Below are 23,896 nucleotides of genomic sequence, written 5' to 3' on the forward strand. Positions count from 1 at the left end.
CCCCTGTTTTCACTAGTAGTGTTGTTAAAACTGCTCATTCCCACACTTTAATTAGCCAGGTCTTTAGGCAATGAGAAACAGGCCCGAGATGCTGCACACAGCCAAGATCCTCCTCTCTCTCTCTCTCTCTCTCTCTCTCTCTCTCTCTCTGTCTCTATGCGCAGTAGGGGCAGACTGCTTGCCGCCACCTGTAATCAGTATTAAGAGTTATGTTGGCTCACATATTTGGCTAATACTGAGGATCTTGCTTTTTCCATCGTACAAACGTAGACGCAACAGTGCAATGTCATCTCACCAGACCCTGCTGTGTGCACTCCGTGGACTCTGTCTTCTGACAGCAGATATGTCTGATCAGACATGTTTATCGGTGACATCGTAGACACACGTGTCGCTAGACGTGTAATTAACATTCAGTAATAAAGGTCTCGTATAAGCCATGACGATGGCCAGTGATGAGTGGCACTGTGAACTGCAGTGAGGCTGCGGTTTCATGCTACATTACCTCTACACGACCTCTACACGACATCTACATGACCTAAAGCTGTGTCCTAGCATGCCGATCCCTCAGAAATGTGTTTCCTCAATAATGAAGTGCCTTTGATATGCACATATGTCCGCGAGAAGAACGATGGTCATTGTTTCCCGTTTTTAAGATGCTTTGGGGTAGTAACTGTTCTCCTCTCTTCCTGTTTGGTTCCAGGAATGTTTGGAGAAGTGTGGAGAGAGTCTGCAGGAAATAGTGAACTACCACATGGTACGTCCCCCACTCACCCTTCCTTTCCCATCAACCGTGACCATGGCGACGGCCCCCATACTGTTATCACATCCTGAAGCGCTGACACCGTCGAGCCCCTGGACGCCCACACAAACAGGGTGGGCTTGGGTCGGGGAAGGTTCTGGAAAAATCTGGCATAGATTATTTTTCTGAAAATCTCTTCTGTTGATCGGGTTCTTCGGTGGCCCAAAGAGCGAACAGTCACTTTTTGCGCTGGGTGGGTCTAAGAGAGCAAGGTCTGTTAGCGGTGTTGAGATCAGGCAGCGCTTTCTGGGAAGCTGAAATGCCCAGATCCAATACCCTTTTGCGCCGTAGCCATTTCACGTAGTGCTTAGAGGGTTATTGATCATGTGCGGATCACCGATGGTGTCACTAATAGCTGGCTGGGGTTTCCTCACTAAGGTCTAGAGGCCATCCTCTAGGACAGTGATGATGTCAGTTTCCTGCCCTGGTCGTGTTTGTGTTTTGTTGATGACTGATGGTTGTGCAGGTCACACACACACACACACACACACACACACACACACACACACACGCACGCACACAGTTATGAAGTGGTTCACAGAGCAAAGGAGCTGAAGACAGCATAAAAGACAGGGTGGCTGGGGACACAGAGGGACACAGTATCAGAAAGGAGGTTAAAGGCTCAAGTCATCATGGGAGAAGTAGCTTTGGTCAACCCTGCCACTGTCCTTCTGTTGTACAGGATGTGTGCGTGTGTGCGTATGTGCGCACGCGTGTGTGTGTGTGTGTGTGTGTGTGTGTGTGTGTGTGTGTGTGTGTGTGTGTGAGAGAGAGAGAGAGCGAGAGAGAGAGAGAGAGGAAGAGAGAGAGAGCGAGGGAGAGAGAGAGAGAGAGCGAGGGAGAGAAAGAGAGAGAGAGAGAGAGAGAGAGGGCTTCTGAACGTGTGTGGAGCCAGACTATGGAGAGATGAATGTAGCTGTCAGTCATAGGCAGTAAATACACATTGTGGTTGCTGTTACAGGAGCTAATAGTAGTCATCTATAATGTATGCTTGAAACGACTAATATTCACTCAATCTTTTAGGCTTGTTAACTACAAACACTTTTACTCAAGTATAGTATGGAAAATAACATTAACTTGTGCATTATTAATTTGTATTTAAGTAACCTATTGATATGTGGCTAGTACATATGAGGTGGAAGATAAAATTGCCAGTGAGGACTTCCTGTTTATTGCGAAGTGTAAAGTATAAGTACAGTGCTAAGTATATTTTAATAGTGACTTGTTACTTTAAGGGTAACTGCTGCTGTCAACACCTTGGTTTCCATTCCTTCGTGTCCTCGTGCACACATACACACACACACACACACACTCACCCACAAACATCCAAGCGGTATGAGTAGACACCGGGTGTGTGACCTTTCCTAGGGGCGGCTCACGTACGTTACACGGCGACTCAAACTTGAGCTGGAAATACGCTGAATGCGAGAATGCAGTAGACCTGGGATTCTGTGTCCGAGACGTCTTTGGAGAGGCCGGCGAGAGAAGCGAGGAGACTCACTTGGTCGCTGAGCGCCGAGCAGGCCGTTCCTCCTGGCAGTTAATCATGGATGGTGCCGCGGTACAGAACAGCCGTCACTGAAGGCTCTGAAACGTTGATTACACCACGGGATGATGGTAAAGCTTCCTTAATGTCCTGGAATGTTCTCTGTTTCCATGTCAGAATGGGAAAAATAGAATTTGAATTATTTTCCTGATTTATTGAGAGGAAGACAGGAAGGAAGGAACAAAGAAGACTGGAAAATGGCACATAGCAGGCAGATGGAGAGGTGAAGGGCAGGGGAATCGAGGGAGAATCCACTCTGGGTTCTCCCAGGGATTTATGGGAGTTTTACACTTCCAGAAAAGCAGTTGTCACAATCAAGAGATTATCCATGGGAATACTGGCATGGAGAGGACCAGTCTTGGTCTTACAGATCAGCAGGAGACAACAGAAAGTACCAGAGCTTTCCACATTTCCTGTTGAAACTGTTGGGCGGAGGAGAGAGGAATTGTGAGAGACATCACCGTTTCCACGCCTCCACACATGAGGAAAACCTCAGGCAGCTGACTGTCAGGTGACAGCAGCATCACTTGATCTCACCCCTAATAAAAGGGAGCACGTGGTCCCAAGCCCGTCTCTGTAGTGTACCGCTGCGGTTTACATTGGGTCTTCTCTGACTCAACACAGCCGACTCAACACGTCCGCTAATTATCAAATCCTTCTTTACTTTAAAATGGCTTAGAGAGGGGAAAGAACCGAGCACTGCCCTCATGAAACTGACTCAGTTCCACAATAAAACAACGTCATTACAACGCTGCCATACAATTACACTACCCCGTTTCCAAACGGCCTCTGTCTGTTTTTGAATGAGGTGCTTGTGGTGTATCAGTGTGTGTGTGTGTGTGTGTGTGTGTGTGTGTGTGTGTGTGTGTGTGTGTGTGTGTGTGTGTAGGTATGTGTGTGTGTGTGTGTGTGTGTGTGTGTGTGTGTGTGTGCATGTGCGTATGTGTGCGTAGTTTGTGTGTGTGTGTGTGTGTGTGTGTGTGTGTGTGTGTGTGTGTGTGTGTGTGTGTGTGTGTGCATGTGCGTATGTGTGCGTAGTTTGTGTGTGTGTGTGTGTGTGTGTGTCACACTTCACAAGGCTAAATGCTCATTTGGCACACAACAGTTGATTAAAAGCCAGTCTGGCAGACTTTAGGCCACACATGGGGAAGCCCCTGCTAGTCGCCATGCTGAGAAAGGCCGTGTGGACAGAGAGTGGTCACCTCACACCTTCTAGAACCGTTTACATGCACGACACTCTACCGCACCAACACAGTGCATGTGTGTGTGTGTGTGTGTGTGTGTGTGTGTGTGAGTGAGTGTGTGTGCACGCGTGTGTGTTTGACTCAGGCAACCCCATAGTTGCTATCTGAGTGCCTCCCTGGTCTTGGATGTGATGAGAGCAGAACATGAAGAACAAAAAACTTCTCTTCTACCCTCACCCTCTGGGGAACGTGTTTACATTTATTTTGGACAATAAAATGGCCCACACTCTGAACAAGCATTCAGTTTATCCACACACCTGGGGAATTACCCCACAGAAAGGCTCGGCCTGCTTTGGGGTTGTGAACATCTGTTGATGAGATTTAGCCAGTACTGATGCAATGGATCAAGCACGTTTTGGGTCATGTTAGCAGTGTGTGAAAGCTCTAACCCTCACTGTGGCAGACATTTTGGGTCACGTTAGCAGTGTTTGGAACCTCTGATTCTCACTGTGGCACACGTTTTGGGTCACGTTTGCAGTGTGTGAAAGCTCCGATTCTCACTGTGGCACACGTTTCTTTGTGAATTAGCTGTAGGTGAGTCCAAGCCTTTCAAAATGCCTGTGCACAGTCTGCACTAATTAGGATTCTTAGTGGCGTCTATGCATGCCTTTATCATATAATTGCTATGAGTATCTTTAACTTCGTGAACGTCTTTAGATTCTGCCCATACGCTGACCTCCTGTCCACCAAGTCCCTGGGATGCTCTGTTCCCTGTGTGTGTGTGCACAGCAGTGTCTGATGACTGATAGTGTTGCTGCCTGTAGCACAATTACAGATGCAGATGGTCACACTGTCTCAGTGATGGATCGAGCCTTTTCCCAGGGATTTAGGTCATAAAACACTTCCAGAGGTGGGATAAAACACATCCAATCAAGGGATTATCCATGGGAATATTGGCATGAAGAGTTGGGGCCACTGCAGCGCTCGCTCTCTCTCTCTCTCTCTCTCTCTCTCTCTCTCTCTCTCTCTCTCTCTCTCTCTCTCTCTCCTCATCATGTCTTTGTCTTGTTTCTGCCATCTGTACCTCTCTTTTGTCCCCAATCTCTCCATCACTCTCTCCCCTCTTCTCCTCCCTCCCTGTGTAACCGACTGACCTATTTTAGCTGCCGTCGCTGCATTTTGCATGGCGCGTGGACCTGCATTTGAATGAGAGGACCATACCGTGCAGTCACGAGGGCGCGCTTTCCGATTTGCACCGTTATGAGCGCGACGATGAAAGCAGTGTGCGAGCTCCCTCTATGGGTGAAAACGGGCGTTTACATGCGGATCTAACAATGACAATGTTCCCAGTCATTAGCAAATATGTATTAATTAATATGTATTAATTATTAACCATTAACCATTAATGATGCACAAAAGATTATTTACACATTATTTACAATGTGCACATTTTGAAATTGCAATGACTTTTAAATGAGCACATATTATGGATTGCTTAGTTTTGTCTTCAAAGTAACAATTAGACCGTATTAGATCGTATTAGTCATTGTGTGCATTTCAGATCCTGTTTGACCAGGCTCAGAGATCTGTGAAGCAGCAGCTGCACAACTTTGTCAAAGAGTGAGTAAGACCGTGCATTCCCCAGCCCTGTCACACTCCTCCCCGCGCAGAGCGGTGAGACACACACAGCAGAGTGTTTACGACACATCCTCAGGTGTTTAGCGCAGAATGAGGAAAAGAAATTTGCTGTAGCCTGCAGGAATTGCATACACATGCACAGAGAGACAGAGAGAGAGAGAGAGAGAGAGAGAGAGAGAGAGAGAGAGAGAGAGAGCGAGGACAGATTTCTCGTTACAGGGCATTCCACAAGGTGATGAAAAATGACGTGTCTCACAGCAGTAATTAATTCGTGAATGCGCATGGCCGCAAGGTTGCTAACAGTAAAGCTGAGCCAAACCCCTGTCTACGTTCGCCAGGGACGTGCGTAAGTTTAAGGAGACAAAGAAGCACTTTGACAAGGTTCGGGAGGACCTGGAGATCGCCCAGGTGAAGAATGCTCAAGCTCCCAGGAACAAAGCACATGAGGTGGAGGAGGCCACCAGTGCGCTCAGCGTCACACGCAAGTGCTTCCGCCACCTGGCCCTGGACTACGTGCTGCAGGTAACACACACGCGCGCGCCATACACACATGCACCCCCACACACGCATGCACCACACACTCAAACAAACAGAGAGAGAGACTGAAAGAGAGCGAGAGAGAGTACAGATCTCTCATTGGGCATTCTGATGACGCACACACACGAACCAACACACACGCGCGTACACTTCACACAAGGCCCACGCTTTACACAGTGGCCCACACTCCAAACTCTCATATTCAGTCACTGTGTTTTCGCGTGTGTCCACTTCCCATCTGGGCCAGTTCTTCTAGTGATTCTCAACACCATTTCAGCACCGAACACACGTTTTCCAACCGTTCCAGCAGTGCAGTGTTATGGCCATTCTACACGACACCACCTGTTCTTGTAAAGATGCAGACGCTGATTTAGTGCCCCCGTCGGGCAAGAATTGGGCACAAATGTGCGTGCAAACACTGTAGGCAGCACACAGGAGCCCTGCACAGTGTTGGTCCTCACCAGCTAACTGATGCCCTGTAACTGCAGAGTCAGCGAAGGTCTCTGGAGCGCAGGATACCAAGGCTTACAAATCTGCCAGGGACTGAAATCTGGGGCACATTTAGTAAGCAAACACTTTGGAAGCGTGCGCCGATATTTCTCCTGCACTGGCTCCCATGGTAGCTGCCTCTCCTGCATGATAAGGATGTCCTGTGTCATGGAGATGTCAGTTCTATTACACTTTCAGTTCTATTACACTTAAGAAGAGGTCTGATACGATGGCAGCTTTGCCACAGTAGCTGGAATTTGAGTCACTATTTCTTGCACGTGTGTCACCTTATCTTATTGCGGCTTTGGCTGAAGTGTTAACGTGCGTAATGAAGAGGCCGTCGACTCGACTCTCTGGGGCTCCTGCTTGTGAAACACATCAGTGCAGTTCACAGTTTGCTTTGCGGAGCAGTTCACCTAATCATTCCCAAAAGGCCAGTTGTGCACCGGGGCTCCCAGCAAATGACTGTCACCTCACCATTCACAAACTCTCCTACAGGACCCAATCAGGTCACGTGTCTGGCCAGTGGGCCGTTGAATACACTGACACTCTCCTCCCCTCTCTGTAGATCAATGTCCTTCAGGCCAAGAAGAAATTTGAGATCCTGGATGCGGTAAGTCACACGTGGGACATTCTGCTTTGTTCATAATGCCTGACTGGGCGACCCCCCCCCACCCCACCCCAGTAACCGTGTGCATACAAACACCTTTTCCCTCCCCTCCACAGATGCTGTCCTTCATGAATGCCCAGTACACACTCTTCCAGAAGGGCTACCACCTCCTGGACGAGATCGACCCCTACATGAAGAAGCTGGCCGCTGAGGTAAGTGATATCCCCACCCTCCGGGGAGAGTTCGCCATCACTTACCGGTGGCAGCTCTGGCCCGTTCGGACACGACGTTTGTCAGGACCACCGCATTAACTGTAAGGTGCTGCAGGTGATAAAACATTTTGGAGGTTCTTTACTCTGAACGAGGGGTAGAACACTCTCACTTTTACTAAGGCCAAGCCGGGAGGCTGCAGCATTATCCACTGTTTCTTATGCCACGCTCACCAGGGCTGTTCGGGGTTTGGGTTTTTTGGGGTTTTTTTGCATGTGCAGCTGGACCAGCTGGTGATCGACTCAGCGATGGAGAAGCGAGAGATGGAGCACAAACATGCCACCATTCAGCAGCGGGTACGAATCGCACACACGCACGCACACTCCAAGTGCGCGCGCACACACCTGCGAGTACAAAGACACACATATGCACACACATACATGCATGCACATGCACTCACGCATGCACACTGTCCGATGAAAGTTCGCTCCTGTAAATCATGGACTGTTTTCCTCGTGTTCTGTGGAATTTGGCATATGCATCGCATGCGATGTTTTCACTCAGGATGTACACAGACAGAATCTCTTAAGTGTGCGACTGAGCATTGGGAAGCTTAAAGGCTCATTGCCACTATACCTAGAATCTTAAACCCAATAGCTGCCTCAAGTGTTAAGGCAGGAAAAGCCCAAAATTTTACCATCTTCACCCCTGTCATTTGATGTATAAAAAAATAAGCCCTCTGCATTTTTACACTACAGCCCATGACCCGGGATCTCTCATCCCGCAAAGAGGCTGCTGCACTGAGAGAGCAGGCGTTGACTTTCACTGTAAGCGCAAAATCCTGTTTTCGCTACAGCAAAACTAGGCCGCTTGCATGCTTTCAGAGCAGGACGTGCAGGAGGTGCAGGACATGCTGGAGGACCGGGTCAGGCTTTCCTTAGCTGATGCAATCGTCCATGTCAGAACCCGGTTTCTTTTGTGTCATCAGTCACTTGTTTCTTGGCGTCTGTGTGCAGCCCCGAGTCTAATTATACGTGTCCTTATCACGTCTCAGTTTTCTTTCTCTTACAGCTCTGGTAAGTGGTCTTAGATATTTATACATCGTGCTCAGCAACAATCATTTGTAATGAAAATCCCTGTTTAAAGATCGCAGCTGCCCCAGTAAAAGAGAAAAGTGCGCAATATTCCGAAAAGGGAAAATGAACACAATGTGTAGTGTTGCATGTCAGGTTATGTGTTTTTTTGGAGCAGGTAATTACGAGAGGTCCTCTTCTATTGGTCAGTTCATCCTCCTCAGGGCACAGATGCTTTTAAGTTTATTTTTAGTTCCCATATTGTTTCCACTTTTGTTTCACTAAACCAAAAGGAACAGAGAAGATGTGGGGCAGCAAACAGGACCAGGTATGTTTAGCACAAGCTGAAAATAGAACACAGAATTTGGGCTAATAAAGTTTCAAAAGGGACCTTTTTTTGGTCCTGGAGGCCGTAAAATAATTCATCCACGTCGTTTTAGTGGCGCAGGTGCATCACCTCTGAGCCTCCCCTTTCCCCTCGCTATCTGGAAATGTCCGAAGTGTTAACCACCTAACAAACTTGGTATTCAGCTCCAGATGTGTTATTCAAGGCACGCTGTGAATTATTCAATAACTCCAGCGAACCTAGACTGAGAGGTATGTCATTACCGTAAGCGTCTGCACCCTCTGGTGGGCCCTTGTATAAGGACAAAGGGCTATAATATAAAGGATTAACGTGATATTTTTATTTTTAAATAATAATCCCAAACACCACACCAAATTGCTTTTAGTATCAGGGTTGTCTTGTTGGGGAACCCAGGCTGATAACCCATGTGGTCAGTGAAGACGTAAGAAGTCCATGGTCAGCAAGGACAGCGTCTTACCATACTCTCGCTGACCATCTGTCAGGCTGTGGGAGGATGCTTAGCCTCAAAGCTCTCCAGGCAGAAGCTTTGTGCGTGGTTTCGTGACCGTGTGTGTAAATGTGTGTAATATGACCAGAACACACACTGCGCTATGTAACCTACACCTCCTTCTGCTAGATCTAACCTATGCCCCCTGTCTTTTGTCTCCTCGACTCCACTCCACGTGGGACGCTGCCGGGCTGAACATCGCCACCCAGACCCTCCTACAGGTCAGAGTTGTTGGTTTTTTTTAACCCTTTGCTCAGACTTCCTTCTCAGTGAGCTGGTATCAGTGCTCACGTCGTATTCCTGTTTGCATGCGGTGCAGTTGCGGGAACCTCAGGAGAGGTGCACTGTGTTTTGTAACCGCAGCGATTATCTACAGAGGGGATCTAATTGGTTTATTCCAGGAGTAAGAGTTTGTCTCGTGTAATGACCGTCATGCCACTCAGCCACGCCTCCGGGCCCACAGCCAGTGAAGCACAGCAATTATACCGCAGTTGGACCTTTACTGTGTCGCTGTATGTCGGGCCTCTGGTTCCTCCCAGATGTGGGTGGTGGAGGAAAAAACCAAAACAAAAATACAACAAATAATTATATTTGCTCGTTATTAAACATCAGCAGCAGGGAGCAGCGTAAGGCTTTGATTGGCCAGTGCCGGCAGAGTCCCTCTCGGAACGGCGGTCGTGATTCTCCATGAAAGAGGCGTGGGAAGTCAGCTGACGTGTGATTAAGCGGCGTTTTGCTTCATCATCATGCCTACTGGGTTTCTCCAGATGTGTATTCATAGGGCAAGACACGGCTAACCTCAGCCCAGATCTCATGATAATACCATTGCAAATGGACTCGGTGCTCGGAGCCTGAAGCGAACTTCGTTTTGTTTATTGGGAGCGTATGCCTGTTCATTCATGCAGAACAAAATGAGCCCTACTGGTAAGCTACAAGTGTTCTATTAGTGGTGGCTGTAGCATGTTGCTAAATTCAGCACCAAAAACCTGTTCGCGTGCTAATTTCTAAGTGAAAAAGGGAGCTTATCCTGACGGCCGTTAACAGTAAATGGCATTGGGTTATTCATGTAACCCTTTTAAACATTTTATTGAACATTGAAAGTATTTGAATACATTTATAGTACAGTATATTAAAGTACAGTGTTGTATGAGGGCTTCAACTCCCCTCAAATCCAAAGTTCAGTCTTAGATTCTGTAATCCAGTAGTTATTTTATGTTATAAAACAGGAAGTCAAATCACAAAAGTTACTACAGACTTTTGTTGTGATGGTGTTTGTGGGAATAGTGTAAAATTCATGTTGCCAAGTAGAGCACTCCTGGGGTTTCCTCTGTATGGTTTTGACAACAACAACAAAAAAAAACAATCCACAGAGCAATGGTACTCACCATCCCATAGCCCAGGGACTGCAGATTTGCCCCTGTCTGACTAGTAACACAAAAAACGACTGAAAGGAGATATTTGAGTAGCTAGCTATTTGAAATAGACTTTGAAACCTGCAATGGCTGAGTTTATGAATACAAAATCCTGAAAATGAGGAATGCACTCAGTTGCTTTCCATTTCAAATTTGGAAAGAGTACTCACTGCTATGTAAACGCTACAGAGTGTTTTGCGACACTAAGGCAGGACACATTCACTTCTTTGCTTAAATGCCAGAAGGTCTGTTGGCATTTTGTGGCCTTTAATAAGGAAGCTGGAAGTCTTTGTGCTGAGTTGTTAGTGGCGCCTTTTTTTAGGCTGAAAGAAGTGCAGCAAATCTTATGTGGTGACAGGCAGTGCATCTAAGAAAAATGCTAAACCCAAGAAGATGTAAGAAGACCCAAAAAAGGCTCTGTGCAGGAGTGTTGGAGATGCTTAGAGCTTCTGCCCCTTGCTGTTAGGGACTGTTCACTCACGTGGTTCAGTAGTGATGTCAGCACTACTGTTGTATGTATGAGTGCGTGTGTGTCTTTGTGTGAACACCTGTCAGCCTGTCTGTTTGTCCCAGCTTTCTTGTATGCTGTGGGTTTGGTGCCACAGCCCAAAGCACGAGGTCACGACAGAGTTCAGAGGTCATGTGATGGGGAACTGCCCCTGCTGCTCGGGGCATTTGAGGCTTTTAAAGCGCTGTGCCGCCCTGCAGACTGAGGGGCTTTTAGTCCGGGCGCACACGCTACGTGGAAGGAAGGAACAGAGGACAGAGTGGCACAGAACGAACCGAAAAAGCTTTAATGGCATCCTTCCGCAAGGGTCCAGCGAAAGAAGTGCTACATCTGCTTGGAAAGTACAAAATGATCTTTCCAACCTCTGTGCAAAAATACCAAGGAAGAACACCTTCCGACTGGTGCGTGGAAGTCAGGAGGCACATTAGAAAGTTCCAGAGTGTAGCTGGTGTGGACTTCTGACAAACATTTGTGATGCTGGCCAGCTTGTTTCCTCACTCTCACACTCCCTCCGCACTCCCAATTTAAAAAATTACCTTTTGCAGTTAGTAGCCTTTTCCGCTTCACAAAATAACAAAAAGCTTTTTAAACTACGACGGCGTGTCAAACCGTGTTTCCTATTTTACATTTACATTACTCTACAGATGGCAGATGCATAAACGAGTTCGTCTTAGATAAGAGCCGGAAGCTGAAAGCTGGTACCCAGCTAGGCCATCTCCAAGCGTAACTTAACCGGAGAGACGAGCAACGCAAATCTGCCTCTTCCCTGAAGTGTGACGGAATAACAGAGACTAAAACCTAGAGGACACTGGCCTTCTGGTAGCTCGGAGAGCTGCTCTAATTCCAATCTAATCTAATGTGTCGGCGGCTCTTCGGCTGCGAATGAGACGCCGGACAGCTGCGCGGTAACGAGCGCACGGAGCGGAGCGAAGCGCGAGGCGACAGGCGCGCGCTCGCTGAAGGAAGCTGCACGAGCACGCGCGGGCGCCGCCGTGCCAGCCTTCAGGGTTCGGAGCCGCGCGACCGAGACTTGTCCAGCGGCCGGGCAGAGAGCGTCCGTCCGCGCTCCGCGACGACGATGAGCGTCTGATCCGTTTGTGGTTTATCCTGTTGCTCGTTTGAATAGATTCTACATGTAATGCTTTTGAAATACTTAAAAAGCCTGAACATGAAGATATTCGGCAGGTTGGACTTCGCTTTGGTGGGTGAATGTTTATTTCTAAACGTTTTCATTAAAAAAAAAAAAAAAAAGGCATTTTAAACATTGTGTCAGTGCATCGCGAGAGATTTAATATCTCGTTTCTTGAACCTTCTATATCTATTTGAGCTTAAAAAGCAAGAAAGTGCTAGACTAGTCCAAGACATGTGAAAGGTTTTGAAATGCTTTGTACGATAACGCCGTTCCATTCGATGCGATCTGATTAATTCGTCTCACGGTCTCGCTGAATATTGTGAAATTTGATTTGGGTTTGTTCTTAATTATTTGCAACCTACATGCATTATAAGATTTTCTAAAGGAAAGTAATGGCTTTAATATTACAGTACTTTACTCCTACTGGTCTAAATGCATGACCTATTTGGAGAATAAAACTCACATAAGATATTCCAAATTTTAAATTGACCTTAAGATGAGACGTTTGTTCTTGATGTCATATTCTCTCTCTCTCTCTCTCTCTCTCTCTCTCTCTCTCTCTCTCTCTCTCTCTCTCTCTCTCTCTCTCTCTCTCTCTCTCTCTCTCAATCTATCTATAGATTGATATACTTATATATCTTTTTATTTTGGGGCAAATTTAAGTGCTTAAGACTGGCTATATTTGTTTGAATTCTGTTTTCTGATTTATATTTATCTGTGTGGTAAAATATCTTTTTATTTTGGGGCAAATTTAAGTGCTTAAGACTGGCTATATTTGTTTGAATTCTGTTTTCTGATTCATATTTATCTGTGTGGTAAACATTTAGAAGGGAAAAGGAAATTCTGCTGTATTATAGAATAGAGTGAAGAGTTTATTTTCGGAACTGTCGTGACTCTCGATCTCTGTCGACCTCTGGCTGTTGGTGTAGTCGACCTCTGGCTGTAGGTGTAGTCGACTTCTGGCTGTTGGTGTAGTCAGCCTGATGCATCGTGTAGGGAGAAAAACATCCCAGATTTTCTTCATGCAAAATGATCAAAAAGGGATTCTTATCAAAGGAAATAGTTTTTCCTGATAATAATGAAAAGTGCTCCCAGTATGGTATTTACAAAAGTCTCTGTATTGTACAACAGCTTTTCTACAGTTAATTATGATATGGTTACACACAATAACAAAATACTGGAAATTTTTAAAAGATGTAATTCTACCTACCAATGTGTCCAATGTGTTAAACATCCAAGTATTTATTTTTTTATTATTTTGGGACAGGCAGGAAAGTGCGTCAAATAGCACTTGGGTGTCATTATAATCACAGTCAAGCTTTTTGTTTCTTGAGGGTTTGGGTGTATGATTAACTGCATGATCAAACGTGTTTAAGAGGAGGTGACACTCCTTATATTGTCACTCAGAGAATAACCAGCATTGAAGTATTTTGCCATGTGACGTATGACTCAGGCTATGGGTGCAAAATAGTGTTCACAGATATATGTGATGTGATTTCTTTTCTATTAGTGCGATTATCCAACACTGTAACACTATATGTCTTGGTTCTTCTTACTCTATAAAGACATACAGTTGTTGATAAAGGGTTCACTTAATATCGTAGTGTGGCTTCCTTTGTCATAATGTAGTTGAATATGTACAGAATTCTGAGAATTTGTATGTGAGAACATTGATATAGGGTAATCTATCTTGGGTAAAGTTGTAATTTTGTTTATTGTTTATTATGCCGATTGTTTATTATTTATTTAGGTAAAAATGCTGACATTTATAGACTGCTCTCACTTTTGCAGTGTGATACAGTTTTTCAATATTGTGTGACATTTTTGGTCACGTTTTCCAGGGATAGCACAGGCTAATCAGTGTTTAAGTGATAACATAAAATCGGATCGTGTTACACTTAGCTTAGACCGCATTATTCTCTAGTCTAAACACTGGAACCCTAATGTTACGGTGTTAATTGATCCCTGACCTGTGCGATCACTCTTAACTGACCGAAGCTTCTGTCCCAACAGTGATCTAGATCTTGTACTGAGGATTTTAGCTGTATTGTCCATCTCGTAGTTCCAAAGTAAGAGGTTGTCATGCTTAAAATGGGATGTGAATTGAGCCGGAAGGGTGATTATAGCATAAGTACTCAAGTGTGAAATGCTGAAGGTAGTTTTGGTCATCGGTTAAACCCCATTCATACGATTATGTAATCCATTGTGTCACAATCAAAATGTGGCAGGATTTCTCAAGGGTAGGATGAGTCACTCCTCACAAATCATGTGTGTGTATGAGTGTATGTGAGAGAGTAAAAGTTTACTGTTTGTTGGAAAGTGAACGTGTTTGTCTCCGTGTGTGTGTGTGTGTGTGTGTGTGTGCGTGCGCACAAGGGAGTCAGACAGAAAGAATGTTAATTTATGCATGAGCTCCACTTTACTGGTCTCATTTATAAGTGGAACGATGATGCAACATACTGGCTGCTTCCACAAAGCAGAGATCATCGCTATTCCTTGAAATGTGGAGGATTATGAAGACAATGCTGCACAGGTGACTAGTGCTGGCCGTGGTTCTTGACGGGCTTTGCTCCCTCTCTCTGACAGGACTTTGCCTACGATGACTCTAAGGTGGAGTTCAATGTAGATGCCCCCAATGGAGTGGTGATGGAGGGCTATCTGTTCAAGAGAGCCAGCAATGCCTTCAAAACGTGGAACAGGTGAGCAGGGCTGGATTCTAAGTGCCATGATCTCCACAGGCACCCAGTTACTGACATGGAGAGAAACCAGTGTAGCTACCAGGTGAATCCTAGCTGTGGTAAACGAATCCGTTCTCCTACCACATTCCTAAAAAGGCTTGTTCAATTATTATTGGAATCTCCTCTGCACAGTGTGTCCTCTCCGAACATTTGGCACGCCGTGGTTTGACAATGATTTTGGTTGGTGAATTAAATGTGTTAGAGCAAGACTGACCACTCTACGTTAGCACTGACGTGGGCATCACTCTGTTATGCTTGGCATCAACCAGCACTGCTGGCATCAATTTTATGCCTCATTCCTCTTGGGAAAGACCACTTCACACAGGCTCTTAACTACGCCTTAAAGGCATAAGGAAGTAACAGCATCTAAGCTTCATCAGCCCACGTTTCCCACTCAGAGCATGTCCATCTAACACCCATCCGTCATTCATATCTTTGCCCAGACGGTGGTTCTCCATCCAGAACAGTCAGCTGGTGTATCAGAAGAAGCTAAAGGCAAGTATTCCTCGTCTTCTTCAGGCTGCCCCACCTCCCACGCCCCCAGCAGCACTCACAGTGAAAGGTTAAGTGCTCCAGCCACACAATAGCAAATAGCTTCTCTTAAAAGCAGAGTAGAGTCCGCCTGGCTGAAGTGTTTAGCATTAAATAGCGTCTGTGGATCCAAACGGTGCACCCGAGAGACCGAGTGTTCCCTTAAATGGCCACCCTGTGGCGTATTTTGTCCCAGCATTAGCTAGGTGAGGGCTGGCTCATTTCTACTGAAATGAAAGCCTTAGATAGAAGGTGCCTACACCTAATACAGAAACCCTGAATATTAAACGTAAGACTATGTGTATAACCATGGCATTGTAAAACTTTACAGACTTTGATTGGATGTGTTGGGAGTAGTGTATTGCTAGAGCTTCCGGGAGGCTAGACTGAGGACCTGTTTTTAAAAAGCGTGCTCCAGCGTGACCAGAGTGGTCAGAGGTTGCAGACAAAATGAGAATGTTGTCCGCGACCTTGTCACTTGGTTACCGAATTCACCTTACTCTAGTAAGTGTAAAAAGGATTGGAGAAACTTTTGTGTGTCCTCTAGGACTCTCTGACCGTGGTGGTAGAGGACCTGAGACTGTGTTCTGTCAAGCCGTGTGAGGACATTGAGAGGAGGTTCTGCTTCGACGTAGTGTCCCCTACCAAGTGAGTCGTGCTCAGCACCACCCAACCCCACCCAGCACTTATGTCACCCAGCCTGCAGGGTCCTGCTGGGATTGCACTAGGGCTACTATCACGCTGCATGGCCTGATGATGTTGTGTGTTGTGTTCCATGGCCTTGATGATGTGTGTTGCACCGTGTTCCGTTGCCTGATGACATTGTGTTGAATTGTGTGTCTGGCAGGAGCTGCATGCTACAAGCTGAGTCCGAGAAGCTCCGACAGTCCTGGATCCAGGCTGTGCAGGCCAGCATTGCCTCAGCCTACAGAGAAAGTCCAGATAACTACTACATCGAGGTTAGCGCTTACAGCGCCAGCTCCCGACTCCTGTGTGCAGGAATTGTAACTTGTTTTACGGCGATTTCCACGTCGTTGACCATCTAGCCACCATACAGCTAGTTTCGGACCTCCCCCGTAATCCTCCGGTCATTAACCCCGGTAACCCCCCTCCCCCCAGCGCCTGGACCGCACGGCCTCACCCTCCACCAGCAGCATCGACTCGGCGAGCGAGCCACGCGAGCGCAGTGCCAGGCCCGACAGCGTGCCACAGCGGGTGCAGGGGTTGCCGGGCAACGAACTGTGCTGCGACTGTGGCCAGGCAGACCCGCGCTGGGCCAGCATCAACCTGGGCATCCTACTGTGCATCGAGTGCTCGGGCATCCACAGGTACTACCTCCCAAACGAGAGACTGACTTGTTTTCAACGTGCCGGATTTCCACCCATTTTTTTGGTTTGAGTAACAGATGCGGCCAATCAGCCGTGTACCGCACCCTGTTAAGAAACTTATTCAAGTAACAAATCCTACAGACCTGAGGCGGCCACGTGGACACTCGGCGCTTATTCTAAATGTGGCCGATGTATTTTTGAACTTTAACTGCATCATCAATATTAGTTCATCAGTATTTGCCGCCTCACAGTGCAGACCGGATCATACGGACCACTTATGTATCCGCGCTCCTCCTTGGTTCGGGCTCTTTAATATTCATAACCAGTCCGGAGGCCACTTTTCTCTCACTGAGCTCCCTCAAACTGCTTTTTCCCCGCCCATTCCAACACGGTTGCCCGGATACGCGGTAGGCATGTGCGCATTGCGCGGTGATGTGGGAGCATAGGCAGTTTCTCGGGAAGGCGTACAAATCTGTCCATTCAGACCCCTGAACCCTCCCCACCCTACTCAGGCGAAAGCAGCCCATATTGTTGTTGCTGAATGAAGGAAAGAGAGAGTGCCTCTCACACAGAGATTTAGTTTGTCCCCTTCGAGTGAAATGTTGTCTTTTTTTCTGGCAAAGGAGGTCCGTCCATACTTCATATGTAACGCAGAGGTTCGAGCAGGACGCGGGACGAGTTGCAGAAACAAGAACATACGTCTATTTGCACATGTAACATAACATTTAGCACGCAGGCTAACGGGATCAAACCCCGACAGCACAAACGCGTAAACGATAGACTTTTACACATGTATGCTAACGACACAACGAGGTGTAGGTGTGAGACACAGGGAGGGCGTGGCCACTACGACAAACGTGCACACACACACACACACACACACACACACACACACACACGCGGATGTGTTTCGGGGGAGGGGCCGTGTCGTGACACCATCTCAAGGTTTATGTCGTTCTGTTTTTCTTTTTGAACGTGTAAACCTTTTTTTTTTCTCCGTGCAGGAGTTTGGGGGTGCACTGCTCAAAGGTCCGCTCTCTAACTCTGGACTCGTGGGAACCCGAGCTACTGAAGGTGTGTTTTTCAGCGCTAACAAAACAAAACAAACAAACAAAAAAAACACACCCTCATCTGCTTTTCCTCTAAGGCACAATAGCACACTTACTGGCCCATTTTATTCCTTCTCTTGTGCACAAGACGCTCATTTACAGCCTAGAGGGCGCCAACTTTCTCTGTATCCGGGTCAACAGCAAAATGACGGACTGACTGCAGAGGCCATAACTTCTGTAGATACTGTAGTTACTGACTTGCTCCTCTTCCCTTGGGATGCAGCTGATGTGTGAGCTGGGGAACGGCGTCATCAACCACATCTACGAGGGAACGTGTGAGGAGCAGGGCCTGAAGAAACCAGGTCCCAATAGTCCAAGGTGAGTGCACCTTCTCATGCTCCATACAGGGAGCAGGTTCAGAACGAACAATTGGTACATTTTGTATTAACATTACTGTTAATCGGGTTTGAAAAGAGTAAATCTTGACTAGCAGCAAATCCAAAACTTCCAATGCTTAACAAAGTACTTTTTACCCTTATTTTTACCCTTGGTAATCTAGGCATTCAGATTAATTTGGTTAGTTCGTTTCCAGCATGGTTTTACTTTTGAACTCGCTTCAAAACAGGCAAGAGAAGGAGGCCTGGATCAAGGCCAAGTACGTGGAGAAGAAGTTCCTGAAGAAGATGGCAACCGGGGAGGCACTAGCGAATGGCGACAGGAAGCCAGAGAGCCACTGGAGCGCCAAGAAATGCCAGCGGCACAATAGCGCCATCACCGCGCCCAAAGGCCAGAGGAAGTGCAGGCAGGAGGCCGTCTTGGCCTCCAACACCACCCTCTCCTCAGGTAACGCCGCTCACCGCCATGCAGACGATTACACCCCGCAGATGGATTACTGCTAGGAGTTTCAACCCTTCCCTTCCCACCCCTTCAGCCGCCGCTGCCCTGGAGAGAAAGTTCCGGCGAGACTCGCTGTTCTGCCCAGATGAGCTGGACTCTCTCTTCTCGTACTTTGACACTGGCTCAGGGCCCCGCAGTAAGTACCACTCACCGCCCCGTGCTGGAGCAGAGGATGGTGCGTCTCTGCTTCACTAAAGCACAACTCAAAGTCCTCTTAATAAAGGACAGGTCAATCAACAGGGATGCCGTCCCAGAACAGCGTTTTAGCCTCTGTGTGGGAGCCCGTGATGCAGAAAGCTAATAATTTGCTGTCTCGTTGATTAGAGGTTAACTGCACAGCGGGACTGTTCTGAGACGGAGTGGGAGGTTGAGCAGACACGGCAATGAACGCGTTGGTTTGGCCTGATTCACATTTGCCCTACATTAGGGTTCTGTCTTCTGACAGTTAACACCGGGTCCAGTTTGTTTGCTCTTGGTAAACTTGGCGTGGTCCCAGCACGGGCCATCGAGCATACGGTGAGAGTGTTCAGGCTAGGACCAAGCTCTTGAACACAGGTCAAGCTTAGTTCTCTGCTAATATCGCAGGGGTTTTTCATTGGTGGTTTTTCGCCATCGGCGTAACGCAAATAGAGGCTGCTGTTAACCGTCTGAAATTGCCACATTTTCTGCAGCATCCTAACATTCAAAACTTCTTGCCTGTAATTCAGAAACAACTGAAAAATTATTTTTATTTTGAGCTTCCCAAGACTTATAGACACATATGCTAATGATTAAAAGTTTACAGTTTCTCTTGTTCGTTTCTGACTCGCGAGTGAGACATAATTACTCGATTGTAACAATATGTTTTTGGCATCGCTGGTGATGACCGAGGGTTAATGTTAGTGAGGGTGTTAGCAGGACTGTGGTGGGTAACGTGTCCGTGCTTGGGCCCTCACTGGCCCCACAGGTCTCAGCAGCGACAGTGGCCTTGGTGGCAGCACGGATGGCAGCACAGATGTCCTGCTCTTCGGCCCCGTGGTGGACAGCGTGACTGAGGAAGGTGAGTCATCCACGGCCGGCTCACCCAAACAACTGCACGCCACTGCTGACTGTTAATCCTAGAGCCACAACCCTAAATGAGTGCTAGTTTTGGATCAATGGCTCTGTGTGTGTGTGTGTGTGTGTGTGTGTGTGTGTGTGTGTGTGTGTGTGTGTGTGTGTGTGTGTGTGTGTGTGTGTGTGTGTGTGTGTAGAGTGTGAGGTGTCGGAGGACTCAAGTGGCGAGGCCGAGCTGGAGCCGGAGGCGTCAGACCCTGAAGATGGGCGCGAGCTCCACCCGGGGTCGCTGCTCTACAAGGCGTGCCGTGCACGCAACCTGCCCGCCATGGCTGAAGCGCTTGCACTCGGCGCCGACGTCAACTCCGCCAATGAGGAGGACGAGGGAAAGAGCCCACTCATCCAGGCTGTGACGGGAGTGAGTGTGGAACCTTCTCCCTGAGTGCCACGCAGAGTTGCTTGGGAATGGCTTACCTGCGTGCACGCACTGGAAAAATCGGATGTTCCCAGTTTTCTAAACAGCAAAGTTATACAGCAAAAAGAAGCACAGTCATGTAAACAAACAAACAAAATTGCTTTTAAGGGAATCCTAATGGAGCCAGTTCAGTCCAGCTTTTCACTAGAAAAGTCCTTTGTGGTCATTCATGAAGTCAAACTGAAGCAGTCCTACATATATTCATTGGACAACTCTCACTTCCTGATGGTCTTCATCTTTATATATTTTACTTTATATATTGTTTATCCACAGAAACAACACTATGGCTATAATGAGTACATGTAGGCAATAGAAACACAAGTGGGCAAAGCAACATTTTATTTAATGTTTGTTTCTCTGTGCAAAATTCTCAAGTCCCACATATTTCATGTTATATGTTTTCTCTGAATCTGCCAGCTTATATTTTACTCTTTATGTGAAGTCATATGTGAGTGATTTGTGCTGTACTTTATGTTAAACAAACTATAATACCAAAAATACCATGAATCTAAATATTTGTGCTCCATAATGACAAAGTTTACTACATGTTCACTCAGGGCTCTTTGATAGCTTGTGAGTTTCTCCTGCAAAACGGCGCCGACGTCAACCAAAGAGACTCGAGAGGAAGAGGACCTCTGCACCATGCCACGTACTTAGGACATACAGGGTGCGTGAAAGCACCACACACACACACACACACACACACACACACACACACACAGACTTTGCTGAGGTTTAGAACAAGCATGTGACCATGTACTGTGTTTTCCAGGCAGGTGTGCTTGTTCCTGAAGCGAGGAGCCACACAGACGGGTGGCGATGATGAAGGCCAGGACCCTCTCAGCATAGCAGTGCAGGCTGCCAACGCCGACATCGTCACCCTGTGAGTGCTGAACATGTCAAATGTTCTCTGGTCTCTACTGTCCGTCCTCTCTCTCTCTCTCTCTCTCTCTCTCTCTCTCTCTCTCTCTCTCTCTCTCTCTCTCTCTCTCTCACGCTCCCTCTCTGTCTCACCTCACGCGCTCTCCTCCTCTGTCTCTCCCTTTCTCCCCAGGCTGCGTCTGGCTCGGATGAACGAGGAGATGAGGGAGTCGGAGGGGCCGTTCGGACAGCCAGGTCAATACCCGAGCAGCAGTCCCACAGAGCAGCAGTACAAGAAATGCATCCAGGAGTTCATTTGCCTAAATATAGCTGAGTGCTAGTTGTCGTAGTCTAGCACCCTCTTTCCCTCTTAGCCACCTTTCACACACCCTCTCTCTCACACACTCCCCACCCCCACATTATACAGCACTATAGGGGGTGGATATATTCAGCAAGCCCCAAAGGGGTTGGGTGGGTGGATGGGTGGGAGCAGGTGGGGGTTATAGAATGGAAATCTTGTTTTACAGTGCTGCTGCATTTACATGTACGTTTCCTCCCATTGACCTGGCATATGGTTCGATTTGGTTTTGATGTAGTGCAGATCGGGGGTTCGGTTTGGGCAGGACCAGAGATTTCCTCCCTTGCTCTTTCAGTAGTAGAGTAGAAAAGCTAGTATAGTAGCTTTTCTGCTTTCAGGAAAAGCTACTATAAAGCCTGCCGTGGCATGTTCCAGAACCGGCCAGCTTTGCCAGAAATGATCGCTTTGTCACAGACTGTATCCTACACATTCCAACGCAGAGTAAGGTCAAGGCAACAGTGGCATTATCCATTGCTCTAAGGTGCTATCAGACCTACCAGTTGAAGTCTAGTGGGTTTTAACAAGTCCAAGTGTCCCATGAGGGGATCTGAGGATGCCAAAAGTTGGGTAAAAATGCAGTAAAATGTAGTGACGATCTCTGTACTGGACCCACAACAGAATGGGACCAATTTCTCATCCTGGTGCAGTCCCAAACCTTTCTACCTGTTGCTTGCTACTCTGTCTTATATGATATCTTCTATTTTATGGCAGAGGATACTAATACCATGTCTCTTAAAGGGATAGTGTGACCAAATATGCTAACAGCTAAGCTAAGCTACTAGTGAAGGAGACCGAATGGTGCCAGTTAGCGTGTTGTTAGCATGTCGTCATTTATTCTGTCAGTAGCCCAGCTACCCCACAGTTGTTCTTAAAACTGTCTCTTTTCTAGACCTAGTTAGTCCTAAACCTCAGACAACGTTACACTCAAGGCAGCTTGTTTGCCTGCTTTGTACTGCAGTGGCATGAGCTTTTGTACAGATTGCAACGGATGCAGTCAGGGACTGGGCCTTGGGGGACTCTGCCATGTCAAACGCATGAATCTTGGGGAATTGGGGTAATATAACTGTGATGTACCATATACTATAATCATGAACACTAAAACTTTGTTGAGACCTACTGAGTATTTTAAAGAAATTATAATAGCGTAAACATGAAAGAAACTGTTATGCACTTTTTCCCCTGGTTTGTTTTAGATGGTAACCTGAGGTAGGAAATGTTTTAAACAGGATTTTGATATCAAATGATGCCCAGAGCTACCATGCAATGATGATTTGAGTACAGATAATCTGTATTTTTTTGTATTGTTTTAACAAAACGGTATTTTTTTAACTAAACGTGTGGCAAGATATTATTGTCTGAAGCGCCAGGCTCACCCAAGTAATCTGTTAAAAAGGCATTTCAGCACTGCTAAGTATCCAAAGGAATCACACCACCACACACAGGCAGGAAAAAAGTCTTTTCCAGATTCAAAAACAATGCTCAATGAAATCAGTGATTTTTAAAATCAAGTCTGTAGTGTACGTTCGTGTACTGTATAAATATTTTAGTTGCATATTTGTAGTACTAGGATGTAAAATGCTCAGCCTGATTTTAATTGGTTTTATATTCTCTATAGTGCATGGGTTGCTGTTGCCATGGACTCTTTTGCTGCTTTTTTTTGCTTCAACTCTACCTACATCTATGTATATGAATATTAATTTGTTGTATAATTTTTCACATAGCACGCAAGACTAAATCTTGAAGCTCTTGGTTACATGAATGACCCGGTCCGTCATCAGTGGTCTTTGAATAGATTTCCTAAATTCCTAAATAACATTTCCTAAATTCACTGTGGGATATCCTTCGTATCATTAATTTACCTGAATATGTAATGCAGTAACTGCTTGTGTAATTTCACCATGAATCTGCACAGAAGTGTATAGTGCATGACACTGTGAGTGAACTAGTATGATGGATGATGTCAGATACAGACCCTTGCTAATGCTGGGAGCTTTAAATGTGGCCCATAGCTCCCATGGTTGTTGTGTAACTGGATTGGATCAGTGAGAAATTCTGCCCTGTTCTTTCTGTAATAACTTATCTAATTTCCACTCCAGATCATACAGGATAATTTACTGTCACCTCAAACCCAGATTGTGGGCAATCAGAAAATGCGATCAAATTTTAATCCGTTACAATCCGGAATTATTTGGGATCATCGGGCCCACTTTCCCTTACACTAAGCACTACAGTTCCATTCGGCTGATGCTCAGTAGGCTCAGTTGAAGGATCTGTGTTCATCAAGATATGCCTAGCATGTCCAGCTAACCTGTTATGCATTGCCCCCGAGCTGTTGAAGAGCCATAGCTGCCCTTGAAACTGACCAGAGAGCCTGTCTTTGTCTTTCTGGCAAGGTTACTTTTTGTAGCACTTATGCATAATTATACATTTGATTTTCCGCTGGACCCTCACTCACAGGAGACAAAGAGTAGTATTAGCATAAATACTTCAGTTAGCTCCATTTTACATAAGCACTGAGAAAAAAAAAGAGAGGTATGGAAAGGTATGGTGAATAAAAAAAGAGAAGATTTTAACAATCTGTTCGCCAGTCAAGACATTTTTGAGGCTTCTGCTGTAGATAGCAATTAACTGA

At 46.5% G+C, this 23,896-nt stretch overlaps 1 protein-coding gene across 2 annotated transcripts in view; it reads left to right on the forward strand.

The window, feature by feature from the left end:
* Positions 1 to 23,896, forward strand: part of acap3a (ArfGAP with coiled-coil, ankyrin repeat and PH domains 3a) — a 48,803-nt gene that overhangs the window by 23,275 nt on the left and 1,632 nt on the right. Inside the window, exons 4-24 of one of the 2 annotated variants that reach the window (XM_026998653.2) lie at positions 701 to 754; positions 5,091 to 5,149; positions 5,506 to 5,689; positions 6,762 to 6,806; positions 6,920 to 7,015; positions 7,295 to 7,369; positions 9,150 to 9,161; positions 14,579 to 14,691; positions 15,174 to 15,225; positions 15,809 to 15,909; positions 16,109 to 16,220; positions 16,381 to 16,589; positions 17,594 to 17,663; positions 17,922 to 18,016; positions 18,264 to 18,481; positions 18,570 to 18,671; positions 19,473 to 19,574; positions 19,768 to 19,988; positions 20,603 to 20,712; positions 20,818 to 20,928; positions 21,100 to 21,161. In XM_026998653.2, the coding sequence (XP_026854454.2) occupies positions 701 to 754; positions 5,091 to 5,149; positions 5,506 to 5,689; positions 6,762 to 6,806; positions 6,920 to 7,015; positions 7,295 to 7,369; positions 9,150 to 9,161; positions 14,579 to 14,691; positions 15,174 to 15,225; positions 15,809 to 15,909; positions 16,109 to 16,220; positions 16,381 to 16,589; positions 17,594 to 17,663; positions 17,922 to 18,016; positions 18,264 to 18,481; positions 18,570 to 18,671; positions 19,473 to 19,574; positions 19,768 to 19,988; positions 20,603 to 20,712; positions 20,818 to 20,928; positions 21,100 to 21,161 (2,203 nt within the window). The remainder of the gene's footprint in view (positions 1 to 700; positions 755 to 5,090; positions 5,150 to 5,505; positions 5,690 to 6,761; positions 6,807 to 6,919; positions 7,016 to 7,294; positions 7,370 to 9,149; positions 9,162 to 14,578; positions 14,692 to 15,173; positions 15,226 to 15,808; positions 15,910 to 16,108; positions 16,221 to 16,380; positions 16,590 to 17,593; positions 17,664 to 17,921; positions 18,017 to 18,263; positions 18,482 to 18,569; positions 18,672 to 19,472; positions 19,575 to 19,767; positions 19,989 to 20,602; positions 20,713 to 20,817; positions 20,929 to 21,099; positions 21,162 to 23,896) is intronic. The other variant, XM_026998654.2, reaches the window with a different exon arrangement.

The sequence above is a fragment of the Electrophorus electricus genome, chromosome 22 (assembly GCF_013358815.1).
Source record: "Electrophorus electricus isolate fEleEle1 chromosome 22, fEleEle1.pri, whole genome shotgun sequence".
NCBI lineage: Eukaryota > Metazoa > Chordata > Actinopteri > Gymnotiformes > Gymnotidae > Electrophorus > Electrophorus electricus.